General features: G+C 45.2%; 5 protein-coding genes across 5 annotated transcripts; 2 read left to right on the top strand and 3 right to left on the bottom strand.

The window, feature by feature from the left end:
- Window positions 1–15,856: 15,856 nt before the first annotated feature.
- Window positions 15,857–16,572, top strand: MYCFIDRAFT_209893 (uncharacterized protein). Its single transcript, XM_007923475.1, has one exon. The coding sequence runs from the start codon at window positions 16,022–16,024 to the stop codon at window positions 16,382–16,384; it is 363 nt and encodes a 120-aa protein (XP_007921666.1). The 5' UTR covers window positions 15,857–16,021; the 3' UTR covers window positions 16,385–16,572.
- A 36-nt stretch (window positions 16,573–16,608) lies between these two features.
- On the bottom strand, window positions 16,609–17,023 carry MYCFIDRAFT_170342 (uncharacterized protein; the record flags this gene model as incomplete). Its single annotated transcript, XM_007923474.1, has 5 exons — window positions 16,609–16,623; window positions 16,647–16,726; window positions 16,759–16,784; window positions 16,814–16,947; window positions 16,991–17,023. The coding sequence occupies 5 exons, from the start codon at window positions 17,021–17,023 to the stop codon at window positions 16,609–16,611; spliced, it is 288 nt and encodes a 95-aa protein (XP_007921665.1).
- Window positions 17,024–17,063: 40 nt separating this feature from the next.
- On the top strand, window positions 17,064–17,880 carry MYCFIDRAFT_35720 (uncharacterized protein; the record flags this gene model as incomplete). The annotated part of the gene is made up of 3 exons (XM_007921770.1): window positions 17,064–17,361; window positions 17,433–17,619; window positions 17,703–17,880. 3 exons carry the CDS (start codon window positions 17,064–17,066, stop codon window positions 17,878–17,880), a joined length of 663 nt encoding a protein of 220 aa, XP_007919961.1.
- Window positions 17,881–18,334: 454 nt separating this feature from the next.
- Window positions 18,335–20,038, bottom strand: MYCFIDRAFT_35594 (uncharacterized protein; the record flags this gene model as incomplete). The annotated part of the gene is made up of 1 exon (XM_007921764.1): window positions 18,335–20,038. One exon carries the CDS (start codon window positions 20,036–20,038, stop codon window positions 18,335–18,337), a length of 1,704 nt encoding a protein of 567 aa, XP_007919955.1.
- A 1,442-nt stretch (window positions 20,039–21,480) lies between these two features.
- MYCFIDRAFT_192849 (uncharacterized protein) lies at window positions 21,481–23,458 on the bottom strand (the record flags this gene model as incomplete). Its single annotated transcript, XM_007923473.1, has 2 exons — window positions 21,481–23,102; window positions 23,419–23,458. The coding sequence occupies 2 exons, from the start codon at window positions 23,456–23,458 to the stop codon at window positions 21,481–21,483; spliced, it is 1,662 nt and encodes a 553-aa protein (XP_007921664.1).
- Window positions 23,459–24,195: the final 737 nt, after the last annotated feature.

Raw genomic sequence — 24,195 nt, 5'->3', positions numbered from 1 at the left:
TGAGTCTAATGTATTTAGATCTGATTTAGATAGCTAGGCTTGCCTCGGCCCTGTTTAGGTCCTTGTAGAGCTAGTAGTTATATTAACCAAATTTAATCAGTACCTTTAGGGTTCCTAGTCTAACTTGTATTTTATTCTATTCCTACTCCTATAGGTATTTAGTAATTAATTCTGCTAGGCTTTATTTCTCTCCCTTTAGCTTGTCTTTCTTTAGCCTTATATTTGGTCCCTAAAGCTCTTTCTCTAGCATTTCTCTTATTAAGACTCTATATTGCTCTAGGTCTTTAACTTTCTAGGGAGTTATTTATAGTCTGTCTCGCCTCCTAGTCCTAATATATTGGGCTTTTATCTTGTCTAGTACCTTTTGAATAGTCTATTAGACTAGGTATTCTATTGTCTTTGCTATATATTAGTGTCTTAGTCCCTTGAAGTATTATTTAACTAGTAGGATCCCTAATTCCATTTCTACTACCCTTATTAGTATAGTTTTATATGCTCCTAGGATTTTCTTTAGGCTTTAGGTTTAGGACCTACTAACCGGTTGCTCAATCCTCTTTAGTGTTTTCTCCTAGGCTGTCTATATCTATGCTCTATATAGCATTGCTAGCTTAACAATTGCTTTGTATATAACTTTAGCTTTCTCGAATATAGCCCCCTATATAGAGGCTATAAGCCTATTAATAGATTGTATATTAGTATCTGCCCTCTACTTTGCCTTCTTTACTTATAGTCCCTAATTCAGTTTTGGATCTAGCTAGATCCCTAGTACCCTAAGCTCTACTAATAGTTAGGTTTTAAAGCCTTAGATAGTGATTAATTGCTTTATATTATAGGTTGATTTGGCCTTGCTAAAGTAGATAAGCTAGTACTTTTCTAGGGCGAATTTTGCTCTATACCTCCTTGCCTATTTTTTATACTCTTAGTGCTTCTCTTCTAGGATCTTACAGTTGGTTTCTATTATCTTAGACTAGGCTAGGATGTTTGTATTATCTACAAACCCTAATGCTAATATGTTTTTTAATTCTAGGAGTAGGAGTAGGTCTGCTATAAAGATAAGGAAGAGGATTAGGGAGAGTATTGATCCTTAGGGAATTCCCTTCTTAGTTAGCATGCTGCATTAGGTCTGATTTGAATTTGCCTAGAATAAGCTATATTGATCTTTCCTATAGGAAGGACTAAATAAATTAGACTATCCAGTTTAGTATAGCTTTCTATTTAAGTATATATAGGAGCCTTTTATAGGAGACATTGTTAAAGGCTCCTAAGATGTCTAGGGAGAGGAGGGTTGCTACCTAGTTTTAACTATAGTGCTAGATATACTTAATCTGTTCTATAATTAGTTCTATAGCTGTTAGTATTAACCTCTTCTTTCTTCCTCCTATCTAGCCTTTAGGAAGGATGTTCCTTTCCTCGGTAAAGGTTGTTAGCCTTTTAGCGATAATTTTTTCTAGTACCTTGCCTATTATATTAAGTAGGGCTATTAGTCTATAGGCCTTAAGCTATATATAGTCTTCCTTCTAGGGCTTCCTTAGCACTACTATAAGAGACTTCCTAAATAGTCTTAGGTAGTGTCCTAGTACTAGGCTTTGTAAAAAGATATTAGCTAGTACTAGGGCTAGCCCCTTCCTATATACTTTTAGGAGTTTGTTATAGATCTTGTCTTCTCCTAGTACCTTATTGCCTAGAATTTTCTTTAGGATCCTTTTAATAGTTTCGGGTTTGACCTAGGTGTCTCTTAGTGTACCTAGCAGTAGAGTCTCTTATTCTTTCTCCTTTATATCTAATAGGTCTGCTTATACTTCTCTATAGAAGAAATAGTAGCCTAGGGCTCTTGCTTTCCCTTCTATTATAGTCTACATTTGTCCTTATTAGTCTATAATATCCGGGAATTGTAGTAGTATATCCTTGTCCTATTTAGGTCTCCTTACCTATTTAGCTATCCTCTATATCTCCTCTAGTTTCTTTGTAATTATTCCTATTATAGATCTCTATTCTTGTATCTTATCTTTCTTGATCTAGATCTTCTTTTCCTAGTAGGCTTTATTATAGTTGTCCTATGCTTCCTAGGTATAGGTTTGTATCTACTATCTCCTAGCCTTCCTTACTGCTTTAACCTTCTTTGTATACTTACTAGTCTAGTATAGTTGCTAGTATAGTAAATGTTTCTTTGCTAGGGTATGCTTTCTAGCTACCTATTTTAGGATTCCTATTAGTTCTTCTACTGCCTTATTAATATCCTCTAGCCTTAGTAGGTGCTTTATTAAGAGTTCCTCTAGTTTTGGGTCCCTTTCTAGTTCCTCCCTAATCCTGCTCTATTAGGCACCTTTCTAGTTAAGCTTCTCCTCTAGTTCCCTTTCCTAATTAGCTTAGATATTTAGCTCAATCTATACCGGGAAGTAGTCTAATAATTCTTCTAGTTCCTAGTTGACCCTGCATCTTATAATCCTGTTCCTAATCTAATATAATGCAAAGTATAGGTCTAGTATGCTGCTGCTTCCTCTTGCCTCCTAAGTAATCAGTCCCTTTAGGGTAACAATTTCTATTCCTTCCCTCTCTAATATATTAATTAGTCTTCCTACTAGGAAGTAGTAAGCTAGGGTAAAGTCTAAGCCCTAGAGGGGGTAGTAGAGGTTGAAATCCCTAAGTAGGATTTAGTAGGTGTTCCCCTAGATAACTCTAGGTAGTCTTTCTAGGGTTTTTAGTTAGGTACTGCTTCTTGAGTTTAGTAGTAGGTTGTATATACAGTAGACTTAGAGTATACCTTAGGATGTCTCTACTTAAACTAATATTAGGTCCCTATCCTCCTATAGTATAGCCTACTAGGTTTCTATATCTATCTCCTTACTAATATAGATATATGTCCTTAGGGCTCCCTAGTTGTAGATAATTAGGTAGTATCTTAGGTCTTTAACTGTTGCTAGTCTCTTTGTATATAGGTTAAGCTAGGGCTCTTAGATTATAATAATGTAATGTTCTTTTAGGTTTAGTGCTTAAAGGAAGCTCCTCTATACCTTGTCTTTACTCTTGTTAACATTGTACTATATAATATTTAGTAATGTTGCAATGTTTATTAGGTTTTATCTATATCATTTCCCTATAAGTTTTCCTTTAGTCTTCCCTTACTTTAGACTAATATTTGACTAAGCTTTGTCTGCCCTACTTCCTTTCCTACAATATTAAGGTATCTTAGTCTCTCTAGTTGCTAGTAACTCTCTTATACTAGTAAGGCCCTAAATATGAACCTATTATCTTGCCTAGACCTCTTTTATAGCACTTAGCTAGGTTGCTTCTATACCTAGCTACCCTAGCTTATTGTGTATCTTTTTAGTGTATTAATTCTGGCTTCCTTCGCTTTCCTAGCTGCCTATATTCTTACTAGGCATTCCTTCGCCTAAGAGGGGTATCTTTTAGTGCAGTATACATATCTTACTTCTCCCTTATATGCTTTGCATTCTTTAACCTAGTGCTCCCCTATATAATAGGAGCAGGTATTAGTTGTCTTTATGCATTTAGCTGCTAAGTATCTATAGTATTAACATTTAAAGCACTGCATTATCCTATAGTTGCTTCTATGTATCTCTGTTTCTAATCTTTTAAAGTCCTAGAACAACCTCTAGTCTAGCACTATATTAGCCTGCTCTACACTCCCTACCTAGATAATTAGGGAAGACTGCTTCTTAATCTCTTCGATTTTCCTTTTAATCTATGCTACTTTTGTAATCTTTAGGCCTAGGTATATAGCTTGGTTTTGTCTCTATAGGCTCTTAATATCCTATTCTTCCTTAAAGCTTCTTATTATACTATAGGCTATAATTATAAATTGCTATTAGGAGACCTTTGCTATTTTCCCTATCTTAGTTGTCTATTCTTTTTGTATTTCTAGCTTTTTTTTGTCTTGCTCTTATGCTATAAACAGCTTGATTACCCCTTTACCTTCGTTCCTAGCCCTAATTACCTCTTTAACTACAATTCTTTCTATAATCTCTTTCCCTATAAGTCCTTAGATTTCCTTTTGCTCCTATAGGTCCGTAATATAGACTCGAACTACTGTCCTCGGGGGTTTTAGCGCCTCCTAACTAGCTACTACTGCCTAGGTGCGGTAGTTTAGGCTTATCTCCTATTGTTTCTTCGTAATCTTTGCTACGACTATATTAGCTACCTTTGTAATTACGTAGCTTGCCTAGTTGTGGATTGCTTTTAGTCCTCTAAGGAGTTCTGAAATTATTATCCTATATGCCCTCTTAGGGGTTCTTCTATCCTCTACCTTTAGCACCTCCTCTGCCCTAGTATATAGTGCTTTCTATTCGTCCTCCCTTCCTTCTTAACTGTCTTCCCTTCGTCTCTGATTGTTCGCTGCTATCCTTCTCCTTGCGGACTATATATAAAGGCTAGTAACGCGCCTTTAAGGCTATTAGGGCCTTTAAGGTAATAGTAATAGTAATAGACGTAAGGGTAACGGCGGAAGCTAAGGAAAGTAAGGGCGCGTAGGTAAAGATAGCGGAGCCTAATTAATACGTCGTAGTTGCTATCGTAGCGTACGCGCTATAGCTAGCGCTATATTAGTAGATTAGAAGATAGATTAGAAGGTTGTCGACCGAGTTAGAGTCGTTAGTTGCGGTAGAAGGCGTAAGGTCTACGGTCGTAGCCGCTTACCTATAAACGTAACTTTAGGAGCTCTAGTCTCGAGGAAGTTAGCTAGTAAGTAGTTAGCTAGGCTATATAGGGTGTCTTTAACCTTGCGTAGGAAGCCGCGTATGTATTTATCGTATACTATTAGATCGACTGTCTTATCGTTATAGATGCGATAAAAGTGCTAAGATAGGCCTTCTATAGCCTCGTTATAGTAAGCCCTTAAATTACGAAGATATAGGTCTCCTATAGTCTACGGCTTCCGCGTGTCTTTATAGCCTTCTAGCTACAATTAATAACTATCTCTCTCTTTCTAATATAGAGCTATTCGCTAACTATTTAATCTAGTATATTACTAGATATATAGCTGCTATTAATTAAGTATAAAGGGCGTAATAAATAGGTAGAACCTAAGGATATAGTAGTATAGTAGGTGCGTTTGAAACTATAGAAGGCAGTTGCAATAGGCCGGTGCCGGTTAGTTACCTCTATATAGTATAAGGCCGTAGTATATTAGAAGTCCTTTTGCCTTACATTCTTTAGTAATTAATAATTGCTTCCTAATATAGTCTTAAGCAGCTAGTAGTTGTAGCTTCTCGAAGAATAGCATCTGTTTAATCCTCTAATACTAAGTGCCCTTAGTAGTCCTATATAGTTATAGGTCGGCCTTGTAAAGTAGCCGAGCGTCTATCCTTATTAGCTCGATAATAGTGCTATATATAGATAGCTAGACTATTGCCTTCTTGTTATCGTATTTAATAGCGTTATAGTATCCTTCTAAAGGCGAAGTTGTCCGGATCTGTATAAGCAGAGGGTTTTCTAATCGTGCCTAAGTCGCCTATAAATATAACTTCTTACGCTAGTTATTTAGAAGATATTAGACCTGTTTATCCGAAGCCTGCTTCTTACGTAGCTCTATAGCTATATCGTCTACTGTCTCTTAAACCTCGATCTCGCTACGGGTATAGTAGATAGCGTATAAGAATAGCCGCTAGACCTATAGATACAGCTTCTCGGGGAAGTGTCGTAGGAAGGTCTCTTTAGCGTATCGTTAGTAGAGATACATCGTAATCTCTTCGAGGAAGGCTAGTCGAATAGCGCGCTATTCCTAGGCCGAGTCGTCTATAATAGCTATCTTTAGCTTCTACCGAGGAGCCTACTTCTTTAAAACCTAAAGCCTAGCCTTAATTAGCTTTGCTTGCTAACTCTATAGTAGTAAATAGCCCCCTAGTATCTAGGAGCTAAAGGAATTGCAGATATAGACGGTAAATAGGTAAAAATCGTTGTCGCTCGTTTTATAAGTAGCGTCGAATAGAAACAACTATATATAGACGGTTAGTCGTTGCTATAATAATTTGAATATTAGGAAAGCTAAAGCTAATACCTAAGGCACCGAAAGTTAGTCGAGGAAATATCTACCTACATCTCTACCGATATTGCTATTTAGCATCTCTCGCTGCTAAGCACTCTACTAGGCTACTCTATTATAAACGACGCTATTAATACAGACCGATATAGCCTCGTAGGAGAGGCCTACACTAGATATATCGTCCGTAAGAGGGCTAAGGTTACGGTTAAGGTTATCTAGCTATAGCTTTATATTGCCCTTATTAGCTTAGGCAACTCGCTTCTTATCCTTCTTTGTAGACTACGTAATAACACCTTTTTTAGCCTAGTGCGCTCTAATAATCGCTAGGCGAGGTACATTAGGTCTCTTCTTTAATAGGTGGAATATATAGGCTATATTATAATTATGCTAATCTATTAGGCCTTCTATAACAACCCGGAGGCCATTAGAAGCCGATCGGACGTCTATATAGTCTAGTATATAACTGTAAATACAGTTACCTTCCGCTGCCGAGTTACGACTTCTACGAGCAATCTTATATCTATACGGCTTATTTATACCTTTGTTAAACAACGCAATTACCGCGATCGAAGCGTTATACGGTAGCTTATTGTATTCTATCTTGCGAATACCCTCCGAGTCGTTATAACTACGATTAAAGTTACGCCGATAGCGATAGTAATAGATAGTCCTTCTCGTTAACCTATCCTTCAAACGAGCTAGAGGCTTCTTCTCCTATATATTAGACACGAAGGGCTATACCTAGTTATATTTAGTAGCCTTTAAGAAGCTACCCTCGATTAATAGACTAAATAGCGATTGTCGCAGTTAATATATTATAGAAATAGGCAAAAGATAGGCTATTTTAAAGAGCTAGGATAATAGGTTGTAGGTTAGTATATAGGTTAGTATATAGATTGGCCGAATAGAGGTTAAATAGATACCTATAGTAACGGCTACAATACCTCCTTTTATCGAGAATAGGCTATATACTACTAAGTTTCGACTATATAAAGTTATAGACCCTAGTATCTTCGGAAGGCCTATTTTGGCTAGTAATATTGTAAGAAGGGTTATGTTAGCAGGTAGATAGGGTGGTAGTGAATTAGTATAGTATTCGATAGAGATCTAAGAGGAGAGGGAGGAAGGCAGGCTAGTTAGCCTAACGCTAAGCGCTAAGTCCTACCTAAGGCATCGAGACCCTAGCTTCACTCGAGCCCGGTTACATACTAATTACGTGTAACCTCTTTAGTCCTAATATACGCTTCCCTTCTAAAGGCCGCGCCCTCGTAGCCGGTCTTTGTTCTAGTCTCAACCTCTATTGCTACTAACTTAGCAGGCCTAATAAGCCGCTTAGTCCGCGCTAAATTAAACGCACAACTACCGATTATGTAACTATGTTAAACCTTACCTTCTAATACAATATCTAACTCTAACTACGCTATCCTTGCATATAATAAAGTAATATATAACTACAAGAATTAAGGACTATCGACTAATTATAATACGAGCGCGTCTTCCCTACTATAATAGGTAGACGTACGAGATATTACAGCCCTGCCTCCGCTCTAAGTAACGTCGTACCGAGTTCTTTGCGTCTACTCTTAAAAGACCTAGCAATATCCGCTTCCGAGGGTTTGTCCGCTTCCGAGGGTTATTGTTCTTATTGTTCGTAGTTTCGCTAGCCTAAATTAGTTAGGTTTAGTAGCCTTTAAGTATTAACTAATTATATCTTTTTAAAAAACTCAGTTCTTCTAGTTTCTATAGGTAAAGGCTATTATAAGTGCAGTAGTAGAGGTTCGCCTCGCTTAAAGGGTTAGATAGATCGAGGAGTAACCTATTGTCCGCAAGATCGACCCCGGCTAGCTTAGCTCTATAGTTTTTGCCCTTAGTTAGTTAGTCTATTAGTCTACTTAATCTTTTAAGCGGCTTAAAGCTTTAGCTTAGCCTTAAAGTTTTGATTAAAGTTTTAATTAAAGGTGCCTTAGGCTCGTAGTGTAGGTAAGGTTGTATCTATAGGCGCAGTAACAATAGCAAGTAATATTAACAATAGCGGCGCTAGTCGTCTTAGCGCTAACTCTACCTTGCTTTCGATTTCCTTCTTCGACTAATAATATACTCCGTAACACCGTTACTAACATAGCCGCGCCGGCCGTATCGCCCTTTAGTATAAGCGTAACGCCGTCGTTACTATTATTATTACTAGCACTATTCGCCTACGCGCGCGCGCGCCTCCTCTATCGACCGCCTAGGCCTTAGGCCTTAACAGAATAAAGGAACAAGAGGGGGACCTAAATACTAGGAGAAGGGCCTTATAGGGCGTATTAGTAAAGAGGTAGAGCCCTTAAAAGAGTATGCGATTGATTAATTAACGCGTCGTAGCGCGCCTAGTATAGTCTTATTATCCTTTGTTACTAACAATTGCTTGTCTCTAATTAGTTAGCTAATAACACCCCGGGGGTAGTATTATTCCTAGGCGACATTATAGGCCCTTAGCCTTCTTCTTGTTCTTTACACTAGTCTAATACTTATCTAACAACTTAGTTATGTCCTTAAAGGAACCTTTAGCTTCCTATAAGTCCTATTTAGGTGAATAGCCTTGCTATCTTAATAGGTACTCCTTCTTGCCTTGCCTAGTCTAGTGCTTTAGAATACGTTCTATAGACTACAGTTCTTTACTATTAGCTAGTATGTCTTCGGATTTAGCAGGTGCTTTATCCCCTTCGCGTAGGTAGTACGGCTTAAGGAGGGATATATAGAAGGTATTATAGATAGTATAATAAGGTAGAAGCTATAACTAATAGGCCTAGGTGCCCCTAGGTTCTCGGATATAGAAAGGGCTAATGTACCTCGGTGCGAGTTTAGGCCTTGTTTTGCTATTAGGCGAGGGGTGTTTGCGGATACGGAGGTTCTTCGTACTAAGTATAACTAGGTCGCCTTGCTTAAAGGTCATTAGAAGGTAGTGTTTGTTATAGTAGGCCTTCTAATAGGCCTAGGCCTTTGCTAGTTTGTTAGCTATCTTAGCGTGAATTTCTCGCATCTTTTGAACCCTCTTAATAGCCGCTAGTGTTTCGGGTACTTAACGCGCTTCCCTTTCCTTACGCTCGGCCTCGAGCGAGGTAAATGGATCTTGTAGTAAGGCAGCGTTCTAGCCTATTATAGCAAAATAAGGCGACACCTTAGTAGATAAGTAGACACTGTTATTATATACGAATTCAGCTAGTTATAGGAGGTTGACCTAGTCCTCGGGGTTCTTATTAATATAACTGCGTAGGTACTGCTGCAGGGTAGCATTCTGCCTCTCTGTTTAACCGTTAGTCTATAGATAGAAGGCTATTAATAGCCGATGCTTCAGTCTTAGCTATAGGCATATTTCGCTCTAATAGTGCGATGTGAATATCGAGCCCCTATCGGAGACTATCCCCTTAGGGGTTCCCTAATAGGTATAGAAGATGTCAGTCTATAGCGCCTCTGCTATATTAATAGCAGTCTAATCCTTGTGCGCCGGGATATATCGAGCGCCCTTAGTAAATCGATCTACTATAATAAGGATAGCATTATACACTTCCTCTCTACGCTTAGTAGGCGGAAGTCCTATAATAAAGTCTATTATAAGCTCTACAAATGGCTTCTTTAGAATAGGGAGTAAAGACAACTCGCCGAATAGCAAGTGCTTCGGCGCTTTAACTCGTTAATATACGGCATACGTGTTTACGTAGTCCTTTATATCCCGCTTACTATTTAGCTAGTAGTATGTGCGCGATAGTAGCTCGTGCGACCTCTCTATACTATAGTAACCGGCAAGCTTACTATTATAGTGTCGCTTAAGAAGTTCTTGTCGGATCGAATGTTTAGCGGGAATATAGTACCTGCCCTTGAACTTTAAATAACCTTTGTTATCGATCGACTAATTGTTACTCTTGCTAGATCGAGTCTTTCGCCTACTTATAAGCTTGTCTATACGTTTAGCAGTAAAGGCGTCCCTCTGCTAAGCCCGTAATAGCTTATCTATAAACGATTAACTATCCCTATCTACAAGGTTATTTAATAGCACCCTCGCTATTAAACGAGGTACGCATTGTATGCATCTAATAGTACTAGCAGCCGGATTAACTATATTAGTACTTTAATCGCTATTACTATATATAGCGATATCGACTAGGGAGTTATTATAACTTCTCCTATCTGTGTCCTTAGCCCTTGCCTTAATACGCACTATTAATATAGTAAGAGCATTAACATACTTTAAGCCGTCGCGGAGTCCGGTAAGCCGCTTATCTTGCGCTTGCTTATTAATAATACGGGCTATAGCAATCTTATACTATAGGGTTAGAAACAATAAATTAATGGATTACTAAGTCCCGCTGTTGTAATTAGGTCGCCTCGATAGGCTATTAGTAGGGTTGCTTACGCCTAGCCGATATAATATATTAAAATCAAACCTAGCGAGGTAGACGGCCTATCTAGCCTATCGACCTATAACCCTAGTAACCTTCGTGATTCTACGGAGGTTGTTATAGTCCGTATAGACCTAAATAGTATGCTAGGTACTATCGAGATAGTAGCGCTAGTGCTTGAAGGCTTTAATAATAGCTAAGAGCTCTTACTCGTAGGTCTCGTAGCGACGCTTAGCGTTAATTATCTTCCTCGAGAAGAAGGCAATTAGGTGCTAGTAATTGTCGTTAGCCTATTGTAACATAATAGCTGATATAGCAAACTGTAAAGCGTTAGTCTTAATACGGATCTGTTTGCTTAGTACGAAATAGTGCAATAAGGGGACTTTAGTAAAGCGCTACTTTAAACCGTTAAAAGCGGCTCGCGCTTTATTAGTCTATTTGAACTCTCTAGTCGGGTTGGCCTTAGTTTTAGTAAGTTCAGTTAGTAGCATTACATGCCTCGAATAGCCCTTAATAAATCGGCGATAGAAGTTAGCAAAACCGAGGAACGACTGTAGCTCCTTAATTAACGTAGGAACAGGCTATTTAGTAATAGTTTTAACCCGATTAGGATTAGCCTTAACACCCTTAGTTAATACGAGGAAGCTAAGGAATAACACCTCTTTAGTAGCAAAGGTACATTTGGAAGGTTTGCAATATAGTCTATAGGCCCTTAGGCGATTAAGTACCTTACGGACTATAGCCTAGTGTTCCGCAATATTAGGAGAGTATATATAAACTAGGATGTTATCTAGGTAAACTATATAGAGGTAGTCTAATAGACCCGAAAGGGCCCGATTAATGTAGGACTAGAATGTTATAGGGGCGTTTACTAGCCTAAATAGTATAACTAGATACTCGAAATGGCTATAGCGGGTACGGAAGGCTGTTTTCTATTTATTACCCTTACGGATGCGGATGCGATAGTATGCATCCTTAATGTCTAATATAGTGTAGTAGTAAGTACTAGAAAGGCGATCGAGGGTCTTATTAATAAGAGGAAGTGGATAGCGGTCTTTAATAGTAATAGCGTTAAGCCTACGATAATTAATATACAGACGTAGGCTACTATCCTTCTTTAGTACGAATAGGATAGGGGCGCTAGTAGGGCTGTTACTATACCGAATGCGACTATTAGCTAGGTTTTCCTCTAGGTACTTACGTAGCATAGCAAGCTCTCGTTTACTAAGGTTGTAAAGGGGGCTAAAAGGGACCTCCTTGCCCTCTATAATATTAATCTTATAATCCGTCTCTTTAAACATAGGCAATGTCGATGCTAAGTAGTATTCAAACATATTAATATAGGTTTCTCGAATAGGCTCCGGTATACGAGCAAGCTGATTAGGGTCTACGCTATTAGGGGGCATAGGCTTATCGTTATCGCCTAATAGGTCGACTATTAGGTTAGCTACGGCAGGTATTAGGTTGCCGATAAATAGAACCCTAATATCGTTAGGGCACTCGCTAATATCGATATATTTAATGTCCTCTTTCCTAGCGATTCTAAATCGCTACTATTAACTGCCTAAGTCTATAACTATAGCATAGTACTTAAGAATAGGGTTGCTAATAACAATCTTAGATAGGAGGCTGTCTATGTCTACTGCGTAGGCAGTAAAGTTTAGTAGGCGCTTATTGCCGAGGTCGTCTCTTAGGGCTATATAGATATAGTAGGCTCCGTAGGTTAAGTGCCGAGCGTTATTAAACTAAGCAAGGGTTAGCAGGTTAGTCCTAGGCAGTTGTCGAAGGTCTAATTACTTAGCTAGGCGATAGCTAATAAGGGCACTAACTAAATTTCCTAGATCTAGTATAACCTTAGTCTTATAGTTAGTTCTATATGTATCCGATACGAGATAGGTGCGTATAATAGCTAGCACAATGTCGATAGTCTTACGCCGTATAAGGCTAACAGTTAGTGCGGCGCTTATTCTTTTTTCGAATAGTTAGAAGGGCTAATAGGGGTAGTATTAGCGGCTAAGAGGTGCTTTCGGTGTTTAGCGGTAGCACGGTCGACTCGGGCCTAGTCTCGGGGCCTATTATATTAGCCTAGTAAATAAGTGGTGCTATTACAATTAAAGCACTTATATCTAGTTAGGGCACCGCTAGGTCCGCTCGAATTAGTACTAGAATTGGATAAACGATTAGGGGTATATAGAAATAAGCCCCTTCCTTGTCCTCTTCCTTACTAGGGGTTTCTACCGCGGTATCGGCCCCTACCTCTTCTACGTTAGTCGTTACTGTTTCTATTGTTAGCAGTGTTAGTTTAGGGAGTACCTCCTTAGTTTCTACCGCGGCTACGGTTAGTAGATAGTCGTATCTTAGATTCTAACCGTTGCTATAGCTATACTATACGCTCTACAGTCTCTACTTTAACTATAAATTAAATGCGTGTAAGATTAGCCTGTTCGAACACACGGCGGCGGTCTAATTTAAGGACTAGTTCCTATCTTAGTTTAGGTCGTATCTCAGATATCTAGATAGAGTCGGTCTTAGGTAGCAAATCGTCCTTAAGGGTCTTTAGATAGGCCTCGAAGGATCGAGAGGTTTAGTCGGCCTTTTGCTTAGTACGTAGGTATTAGTCTTAGGCGTGCTGCTAGCGTAATATAGGGTTGCTAAGAGTGTTTAGTATAATAGTCTTATAATCCTGCTATTAAACAGCGGTCTAGTCGTAAAGGGAATCAAAATAGTTATCCTATATACGCTTAGGGTTACTGTTAATATACTGTATAGTATAGACAACTAAGGAATAGTTATCTAGTAGCGCTCTCGGTACATTGCGCTAGTTAAGCTTATAGTTACGAATATAGTTATTATATTGCTTTCGACTAGAGCTATTAAATATAGTATAGTCCTTAAGTTTAGCATCCTTCTTCTAGACTAGGACTAATAGTAAGGACGGCCCTGCTATCGGCTTAGTGTTAGTTATTAGAGCCTCCTAAAGGCGACGAATCTTAAGGAGATTATCCTTTAGCTATTATTCTTAGCGTAGAGCAGCGAGCCTGTTTTAGGTAGCTTCCTAAAGTCTCGCTACTAGCTAGGGCCTAAAGGCTAGTTAGCTATATCGTCGATTAACAATGTTGTTAAGAATGTCGTTAATAGGCAATTCTAGATCGTCGCCTAGAACTATAGGTTCTTCGGTAGGCCTAGTAGTAGGCTCTTTAGTAGGTACTTTAGCAGGTACTTTAGTAGGCACTTTAGCAGGTACTATGCTACTAGCGTTGTTATTGCTAGCGCTGCTAGCGGCAGCACGGTTGTTGTTGCTTCGTAATAAACCGGCTATTATAATAAGGGGTAGTACTAATAATGTATTATAGCCCCTTATAGTACGGATATAGTAGAATTAGCGAGTATCGGCCTAATATGCTTAACTTAGTGTAATAGGCTGTATAGAAGGCCTTACTTGATGATTGGTACGGTTGTTTTGGTAGAATAGTACGTATAGGTCCCGTTCTTCGGGCATAATATAGTTAAATCGATAGTTTTTCGTAGCTATACCGCTAAAAGCTTAAAATAAGGACTATCTAGCTGCTGCCCTTAAAGGGTGGATCGAATACTGTGTAAGAAGGGTTATGTTAGCAGGTAGATAGGGTAGTAGTAAATCAGTGTAGTATTCGATAGAGATCTAAGAGGAGAGGGAGGAAGGCAGGCCAGTTGGCCCAACGCCAAGCGCCAAGTCCTGCCTGAGGCATCGAGACCCTGGCTTCACTCGAGCCCGGTTACATGCCAATCACGTGTAACCTCTTTGGTCCTGACAAATATCGACACTTCTCAGATGCGGATATCTAAAATACTATGACATCCAAGCATAATTCACTGCACTGCACCGAAGCTTGGCACTGCGCACGTGCTGGGAACGACCTCGGGAGCTTCGTGTCCAATCAGTCGTGGTGTGCAAGATGCATCTTGTTTCATCTTGCAACGGCGTCAGAGGTGAAACGGTGCAATCAAAGCCTCAGGCCCTCAGCCTTCTGCTGCAAAGCCAAACCACGCATTGCTATTGACGTGGCGTTCGTTACTGGCTGTCATCATGTTCATGAGATGATAGGACCACCGAGCCTTGCGCGTATTGGAGCGCGAACTGCTAGTGCCAGGGAGTATACCCTGGCACCCTGCGTCACGGCTTTGCTGGGGACAACCAGAACGCATCAAAATATTGACTGCCACCATCCGTAGAATTGCTCTCCGCCTCATTCTCCCCAGATACCACTACTGACTCTGCACCACCTTCCATCCCAGACCCACCCCACGCCCGCTCATCAAGCAACCGACTCGACTTCATGTGACAAGTGTATGCTCGCCGGGATCACGCGTGATAATGTCAGATCAGCACAAGCATGTCCGCCAGGCCGATAGCAGGCCGCAATACTCAATCCAGCAACATCCCATCCGCTCGACCATTCGAGCCTCTCACGCTTCCTCCACCTCACCACCCTACACTGAAGACGGCTACCAGTCACATCTGCACGAGCCCGACATGCCTCAAGTCGCACCATTGCGGCTGCACAAGTTGCAGAAGCCCCAGCATGAACGGGGGAGATTCATGGGATCAATCGGAGAGAGCGGCTATCACGCACATGCAGACCAGCGCATCAACGACCACGGACCGCAAGTCAGACAGTCTCGACTGCCCATCTTCAACCAGGTCCGCTCCATTCTTCACAAGCCGCCACCTCTGGTCACAAACGGTGTCATCCATCCTGATGTCGCTGGAGAAGTCACTTTCGATGCAGCGAAGCCCCAGGTGGCGAAGCGACCTTCTCGCAAGTCACTGAGAGGAGCCTTTGAAGTTCGCCGACACTCGCCACGAAGAGATACAAAGCATTCTCCTGATATCTCACCCATCTCTGTGCTCGAGGGCGATGAATGGGAGCAGACCATTCCATCTGGCAGTGACCGGAACAATGCCGCCATCCACGAACCCTCACCTGTCTCGGCAATATCTGCTGTTCCTACATGGGTGTACGAGGAGAGACATAGCCGGCCGATGCAAGTATCCGTGAACGCCGTCTCCAACTCTGAAACACGCGACTTTGCGGAAGCAAGTCCCAGTGCTAGATTTATCAAGCGGAAACCGGCTCCGCGATCTACGTCCCTCTCAGAGAACATCCCACCGCAGCAACCACCACCGGTCCACAGCCCGCCGCCATCAAGAGGAACAGACGTCGGCTCAGTGTTAGAAATCGAGCTTCGCAATCAGAAGAGCCACATGAGCTGGACCACTTACGGTACCGGAACGCCCTTGCGACCGTCTTTTGACGCGCAGAGCCGACCGTCTGTTGATCGACCCTCCATAGATTCGCCAAGACATATGGGCCGGGATTCCCAAGACAACAAGCAGCCACCTGTGTCGCGTTTCAGCTGGAGCACAGTCAACACAAACATGCCTGGCCAAACGCGACCCGACTCTCCGCCTCCCAGTCCACCACCGCCAGTGCCGCAGATGTACAAGGCGCCACCAGTGCAGTCGATACTGTCACGTCACCGGCCCATCCAACGACTTGAACGTCAGGAGTGGACACCTCAGCCGCGCAAGGCATCTGCACCTGACTCGTCCACACCAAGCTCAGCAAGGTCTAAGCTGTCGCTGGCTACCGACCACGCGCGCTCGATGTCCGCCGAAACTGGCACGCCAAACTCGGGCAAGAAGCAGCTTCCACTACCACCTGACATGGTGTCACCCATTTCACCCCTAAGCCACCTTGACTCGCTGCTGCGCGAAGAGCAAGACAAGCTTCATCAGCGACGAAACATCGAGCACGCTATCGTTGATCTCGAGAAGATCCAGAAGGCCAGTCCGATGGAGGTGTCCTTTGCTCAAGTCCGCGATGCAAATACTAAGCTACAGGAGCTGCGAGCTACGCTGGAGGAGATCAAGCTCGAGGAGCGAGAGATTGGCATCAAGGTCGCGCGGGCGCGTAGAAAGGAGGGCGATGAGGAGACTGGGCTGTGGATTAGACGTGTTGCAGGTTAGAGGCCTGCTGGTCAGACCGTGATTTTTGGTATCAGCCCGTTGGTGTTTTTTTTTTGGAAGAATAATCCCAGCAGTTGTACTGTTGGTGTGCACTCTGATGGTTCAAGCGAGGTGTTTGGGAGTAATGACAAGGCCACAGTAGTGTATCAGCACTCGAAAGGTCATCATGCAGCATGCAGCATGATAGGAGAGTAATGCCAATTCGATCTATATCACGAGCTTCTCTATTTCTCCTCTTTCTACACGGCTGCTCTGCTCTGACATGCTCTTTTGCTTTCGAAGTCGCGTCGCGTCGCGTCGCGTGATACGTCGCGTTTGGCGGTTCGCGTTCAGGATGTTCGCCTCGTGTATGATGATGGGTTAGCAAGATTGACTGACCTGCTGATCTTCAATAACCTCGCTCGCACGTCCACTGCAGCTTAGCATCACGTCGCCCGCGAACTCCAGAAGGAACGAACGTTGATGTCGTTCCATTGAAGAACACGCGCGACGGACCTCGCTACCGAATGCGCCGATCTGAGCTTGGACATTCTCCCAAAATCATACGATAAGCAATCCCAGCCCTTCCAAAAGTCAGAAATTGTTAAAATCAACCAACGACAACACACTATCGACGGCAGGGCAGGCGAGAATAATCATCGAGAACATCCACTTCAAGTCCCTCCTTCACCACCCCACAATGCCCCCCTTCACAACCACCCTCTCCTTCCTCATCCTCATCCTCGCAATCGTTTACAGCCTCTCCATCGCCCTCGAATCCAACCTCCAAAACTTCTACATCTTCGCCCCAGACCAGCTGCACAAAATCTCCCTGTCAGCCCTCGAGACGCACGGAAACAACACTGCCGCCGTGGTTTCCGACATCGTCTCGCAATTACGTTCGCAAGATTCCCTCCGCCCGTACCTCTCCACGTCCGAAGAGTGGATGTTTAATAACGCGGGAGGGGCGATGGGCGCCATGTATATCATTCATGCGAGTGAGTCCGAAGTGCCCCCTATCCATCCCATCATTGCTTTTGTTTTTCTGCTTGTTGATGTTCAATCCTAGGCATCACGGAATACCTCATCATCTTCGGAACAGCCATCGGAACAGAAGGACACACCGGCCGACACACCGCAGATGATTACTTCCATATTTTAAAAGGCGAACAGTTGGCTTTCGTGCCCGGAGACTTCGAGGCTGAAAGATATCCCGTGGGTTCGGTGCATCATTTGAAAAGGGGGGATGTGAAGCAGTAAGAATCACCACCACACTCCTCCTCCTCCTCTTTCTCTTTTCACTAACACCTTATCTTTTTTTTTCTTTTTCTGCTTCTAGGTATAAAATGGAATCTTCCTGTTTCGCTTTGGAATATGCTCGAGGATGGATTCCTCCGATGTTGGGGTTTGGGTATGCGGATACTTTTAGTAGTACTTTGGATTTTCCTACGCTTTGGACGACGACGAGGGTTACCGGGAGGGAGATGATTCGGAATTTGGTGAGGGGGAAGATTTGATACGAAAGGTAGGGAAGGGATGGAAAGGGATGTATAATAGATTGCACATGAGGAGGAATCGAGGGATAGAGGGCGGAGGTAGAAGGGAGGGGAAGTGTGGATGGATGGATGGATAGAGATCGGAGGTAGCATTCGGAAGACCGAGGCTGCCTCTCTGGTCGATGATGAGGCTGCATGAGTTGCATTGGAGAATCACGCATGCTAAAGATTTCTTGGATTGCATTGCAAGAGCGCCCTTCGCTATGCTAGGTATTTAAGGTATGGGTATCTCAATCCAACAAAATTAAAAAAAAAAAAATCCCCGCCATCGCTGCTGCAAACCACTATACACACATATCGTTCTCTTTCCCTCACCACTCGACCGTATAAATATATATATATGCAACAAAAGCAGCCAATGATACATACATAGAGCCAGCTCCATGCCATTAAAATTCCCATCCCCCGTTCCCAGTCACTTCCCCCTCCCCCTCCCCCTCCCCCCCTCCCTCTTATGCAACGGCTCATCCGGGAACGTCCACCCCCTAACTCTCTTCGAAGTGCGTTTATCCTGCACATTGACTTTCGGCATCCACTCATCCCTCTTCAAATGGTGTCGTCTCGTCATCGCACTCGGCGTCCCAATTTCCAACTTCCAATGCTCCTGTCCCGGGAAGCTCTGTTCTTTCGCCAACATGTGTAAGAAAAACAGGGCGAGGTCGACGGTGAGGTTGGGAGTCCCGTCTTCATCCTTCCTTCCGGAAGTGGAGATTTGGATGGGTGGGGCGAGTTCGAGGGAGCCGAAGTATGGGATGTTGTTGTTGTTGTTGTTGTTGTTGTTGTTGTTTTCTTCGTGATTGGATGATGAGGGACCGCCGCCACCGTACCGGACGCACACGAGTTCGATTTCCGTTATTATAAACCCGTATCTCGTCCCGTGTTCGCGCATGTGTTTGTGCAGGTGCGCGAGGTGTTCTAGGTAGTAAATCTTCTCTATCGGGGAGCCGTTCCGATACCCGGAGTTCCACTGATGGTAAGATTTCACGACGCCGATGACGCGACCGCGTCCGTCGCCGTACAGGGGTTTTTCGCTGTCGGATTGGTAGTTGGCGAGGAATTCGGGTTGTTGGTGGCGGGGTTTTTTGGGGCCTGGAGTCAGGGTGCGCATTGCCATGTGCTTTTCGCCTTGGGCGACTTTGAGGGCGGCGTTTACTTTTATGGCGTGGTGTTGGGCGCAGAGGTCTACGAGGTGGGAGGGGTGTTCTGGGGAGAGGTTGACTTGGGGGGGAGTGGGGAGGGAGGTTACTGGGACGTCGATTTTGAGGAGGTCGAGGAGGCCGGGGATTGAGGTTATGGTGTCGATGTTGAAGTCGGACCATGGACGGATGTTGCGGATATCGAACCAGAAATGATTGGCTTGAGATTTGACTCCGTCGTTGATGCGTTGGATGAGCGATGGGGTTGGATTGGGTGAGGTGAGATAGTCGAGGACTGTGGAGGTCTCTGTGATGAAGTCTTCAGGAATTTCGGGTTCGAGGGAAAGGCTGGAAGAGGTTGCGGGTGGACTAGCTGTTCTTCGACTGTTTGGATAGGATTGCATCTGGCCACCTGGCATGGCGATGGGGGTCAGATGGCTCATGGCGCTGGGCGTGCGAGACATTGGTCGAGAGGCTGGTTGTGGAGTTGGGCTGTGCCGGTAGGTGGGATAGCCATAACGGCTGAGCATAGTGGCATCGATGCTGCTCGATGAGATGTTTCGCGTGTGAGTACGAATGGCCGAGCTTGAAACTGATCGCATGCTGGACATTGATGGTCGACTGATGCCAAGATGATCAAAAGGTGCCGGAGTTGGCATTGATGCGGTTGACGCAACACGAGTATGTCCATAAGGGCTGATAGATCTTCGATGCGTTGCTGACTGAGGTAGCGCTGGACCGAACTGCATCGAGAAGACATTGGTAGGGAGGGAAGCGGTTCTGTTGTGTCCGTGATGGTAAGCTGAATGATTGCTCGGTTGATCCTGATCCCGAGGTTTTGGTAGAAGGCGTGAGCCGTGTTCTCGTATGATCCGAGGAGATCTTGGCGGTGTCGTTGCTGCGGTAAGTGCAGTCTGAGGTGACCAGTCTTGATGTAGCAAATAGGAACAATCAGTGCTTGCGCTGCCGCCCGGGCATTGCATGTCGTCATAGCTACTGATGTCAATGTCAGCTGGAGGTGTGACATGTCTGAAGTGCATGTTGGAGGTGTATATTTAGTCGACTGCCCGAGTCTCGCTTGTAAGGTGTGTGCAATGATTAGACACTAGTATTCAAACTTGGCATTGGTCGGAGGCCAGCTCCAGAGAAGGATGAACAAGGAAAGGATGACAAAGAGGCCGTTGGTGTTCGTGTGAGAAGAGGCTCGATGCGTCGCGGGTATACTGCTTCTATATGCGTGCCAGACACAGACAGCGAATCCATACCGGGTCACACCACGACAGTCTGGGATGAGAAGTAAGGTAGCGTCATTGCGAGCTCTGAAACATGCCTTTGAGCCGTTCAACGAACATCCGTGCTCATGCTAGAGGCATACCACGATCAATTCTAGCATCGCAGGCAGTCCAGTCGGAGGCTACAGCCCGGATGGAGGTGTATGAAACGGGTCGGGGCATTCATACCGTGGCTCTGCGTTTCACCAAGCCACGCGGTGGAAGAACAAACGCCTATGCAGGCGGCTAGCAAGATGAAACACATTTCGGATTCCCGGCTGCGGTGTATGCAGCATTTGCAGTAGGCCCACTTGGTGGTGTATGTCGCAATTCCTTCGCTTGTTGTCGGCGCTTGAGAAAAGGTGTGGTCGGCGCGTATTCGAGCTGAGCACAGACCAAGCAAACGCGCGAGGGACGGGATTTTCTGGGCGCGTTTGTCCGCGGTGATTGGCGGGGGCAATGCCGGTGCCGGTGCCGACGTCGAACTCTCCAATGCACGCACGCACACGCTCAAACATGGTGAAGTGTTTCGGATACTACTGCATGGCATGGTGAGTCACTGCTATCCTTCATGCTAAAAGAGTACAACAGGCGCGTCTTCGCCCGCCAACACGACCAGCCACCTCCAAAGCACATCAACGCCATGCCATGCCTTCGACGCGAGCCACGCGCCATGACCTTCCGCGAACAAGCCACCCGGTCACATGATCCTTGCGAAGTCTCTTGTCTCTTGTCTCCATTGACGCGCGCGAACTGGCACCGTGGAGGCTGTGCAGGTCCATGGCCCGGAGTCTGGGCACTCTGTTCATTGACATAGCTCTGTTGCTAAACGATCAAATTCCACCCAATCGATGGCATCGAGGTCAAATCCTAGCATTGGGTCATGTGCCGTGTCCATCATTGCGCGGGCATGGCTGCCTGGTGCAGACACCGCCTGGCTGGCCTCCGCACTGGGAAATAATGCAGAATGCCGTCGGGCACCATGTCCGGTGCTGACCGCGTATGGTCGCACGTCTTGGGCGGGAACAGATTCTTTAGGCGTGGCCATGCGAGGCGTCCTTTGCTCGCTGTCGCCGGATACAGCTTGTCCTGGCTGGTCTTGCTGTTTCTTGGCTGCGTTGAGAAGTGCTTGGATGCCATCCAGCAGAAGACTTTCACGAGCTGACCGCGTATGGTCGCACGTCTTGGGCGGGAACAGATTCTTTAGGCGTGGCCATGCGAGGCGTCCTTTGCTCGCTGTCGCCGGATACAGCTTGTCCTGGCTGGTCTTGCTGTTTCTTGGCTGCGTTGAGAAGTGCTTGGATGCCATCCAGCAGAAGACTTTCACGAGGCCCAAGCTGGAGATCTGGAACGATGACCTCGAAGGCCTTCTTGATCATGTTCCACGCCCGAGACACCCCATGTCCCGATTGCCGTAAGCGTGTCTGGCGGAGGAGAGTCACCAAGGAATACCACTGAAAATGAGCTTGCCAATGCCACTTCCATTGTTGCACAGATGGCTCAAGCCACAGATCCAGTTGTGTCTGAAGCAGATCCATGCTGAGAAGGAAAGCGTTCTCCGAGAAACCATTCGAGTCCTCCCACTCCCGGTCCACATCCACAATCGGGATACGGGCGATCAAGCGCAACTTGGTCGCAAACGCCCTGGCGGTGTTGATGCTCATGTACTGCAACGGAACTCCAGGATCACAAGTCTCGAGGATCTCGTCGTTGTACCGTTGTTCAATTCTTTGCATGATCTCCAGCTTCTCTGCCGTTGGCATGCTTGAGTCATGCAACCTATGCCAGGTGCCTGAGGGTCCGGTGATGCTTTGCAGGCTTCGCGCTACAGTAACACTCAACACCCGTGCTTGGAGGTATATCGCTTCTGATGGGCCGCGTTTCGAATCCGGTAGTCTCGTCATGGTTGGAAACAGGTCGCTGTCGTTCAGATTCGAAGGCGGACCGGCGTCGAAATTGTTGCCCATCAGATCGCCATCTTGACCAACAAGCTCTGCCATCCGGCCATCGAAGTATACAATGCCCCACCACAGCCGTCTTCGAATTTCAGTATCAAAAGGAGACAATCCAAATGAAGCACCATCTCGCGAAAGGCCAAGCGTGCCAGCAACGCGTATGGCAATTCCGAGCATCGACCAGACAATCTGGATCTCGCCGAGCGATCGTAGGGCTGCGAGGTAGAGCACCAGAGCTTGCAGAACCATAATGTCGTTGGTCGTGATGAAGTCTGCTGCTGAAAGGGCAATCTCAGTGGCTTCGCGATACTTCTGTATCAGTGCCGTCCGCGTGCCTTGTAGGGATTCCAAGCATTTCTCATCTGTCAGCGAGACAATGCTGATCAGATATATGGCCATGGTCAAAGCAAGCTCAGTACGTGACACAGCCGGACGACTGATCTGACCGAGCACTACTGTCTGTACAGAAGGAGTGTGCGCGATCTTCATCATTGGATCGACATTGGACTGGTAAGTCTGCCAGAGAAATACAACATGGCTCGCGCTGACTTGGACCATGCTCGCCGGAGGTCGTGAGGAATTGCCACTGCCGAATATAAAGCTTCGGCCGTTAGGGGGCTCATCTTTGGCAATGTCTTCGTAGATCGCGTGGCCTGTTCGAGATTCGGTGGAATCAAAGCGGCGACCACCAGGACTGCTGTTGCTTGCATGTGCATCTGATGGGATAGCACTCCAGAGGTGGTTGTTCACATATCGATAGCCAGATCCTTCTGACACCAGCCGAGCGGTACCAGTCTGAGTACCATGCGATCCGGTCGACTCTGGTGAAGGGAAGTCATTCGTGGGGGGTCTTGTGCCAGCAGATGGCCGATCGGTGAAGAAGTCATTCCGCGTTGAGTCCTGGGGCGCATGGACCACAGTATTGCGTCTTTTGCGCTTGCCGTGAGTGCCAGGTGGCGGGAAGTGACACTGCTACCGTCAGGCTGAGGCACATATGCAAGGCGGTGAGAAGGAAAAGATAGGCTCTCACATCAAGTCCACTCTTAGTACATGCTGCGCACGGATACAGCTTGCATGTGAAGGTCAGCTGAATGGGTCGAGCGCGGCGCGGCGCGGCTTGACTTGGCTACAACACACCCGATCGCACTTGACCTTGCGCCGTTGACACACGGCACATGACGGCGTGTGATTGTCTCGTTTCTGCGCGCTCTCCATACCGGTACGGTAGTGCACGTGAGCTCGGCAATGGATGGTTGCGATGCGATGCGGTGCGATGCGATGCTAGACCATGGCTGCCGGTGGCGGACGCTCTCCGCTCATGCTTGCTTGGTCAACACGTGCGCCGGAGGAGTCGACGCATTCCATTCCTCGATGGCTGCTGAGGGCGGCGAGTGTGAAGGGTCGGTGCCGGAGGAAGGACTGTGGATGTCGCACGTTCGGCAGATGTGGGGCAGCCGCCTGCTTCCGAGATTAGTCAGCCATCGCTCTCCACCTTCCAACCTTCCCTTCCCGACCCTTCCTCGCTCGCAAACAAACATCAACAACACGCACGTCTCTCGACACACTCTGCCAATGGCGATATCGAGAGCCGAGAGCTCACGAAGTTTGAGCTGCAGAAGGGACCAACCTGACGTAACTGCACTCTGGCTTCCCGCTGCGAGAACCACACCAACCGGAAGCGAAACGATCAGGACGATTGACAGTGACTCGCCGTAGAGGACTACATCCAACATGGACGATTTGTTTCAAAGGAGCTGAGCTTGGAAATGCAGTGGACCCACCTGCTCTCTCATGTCGTCGTGATTCTCCATCATGACACTTGATTCCGAAGCAACGAAGCCGTGGGAAGACGAATACGAAAGCCAGCGGTCGGAGGAAATGGCGATGCACTCGTTCCACACGCATTTGGCTCAA

The sequence above is a fragment of the Pseudocercospora fijiensis genome (assembly GCF_000340215.1).
Source record: "Pseudocercospora fijiensis CIRAD86 unplaced genomic scaffold MYCFIscaffold_1, whole genome shotgun sequence".
Classification (NCBI taxonomy): Eukaryota; Fungi; Ascomycota; class Dothideomycetes; order Mycosphaerellales; family Mycosphaerellaceae; genus Pseudocercospora; species Pseudocercospora fijiensis.
Note: the sequence above shows the minus strand (reverse complement) of the source record. Positions and strands in the feature narration are given on the sequence as shown.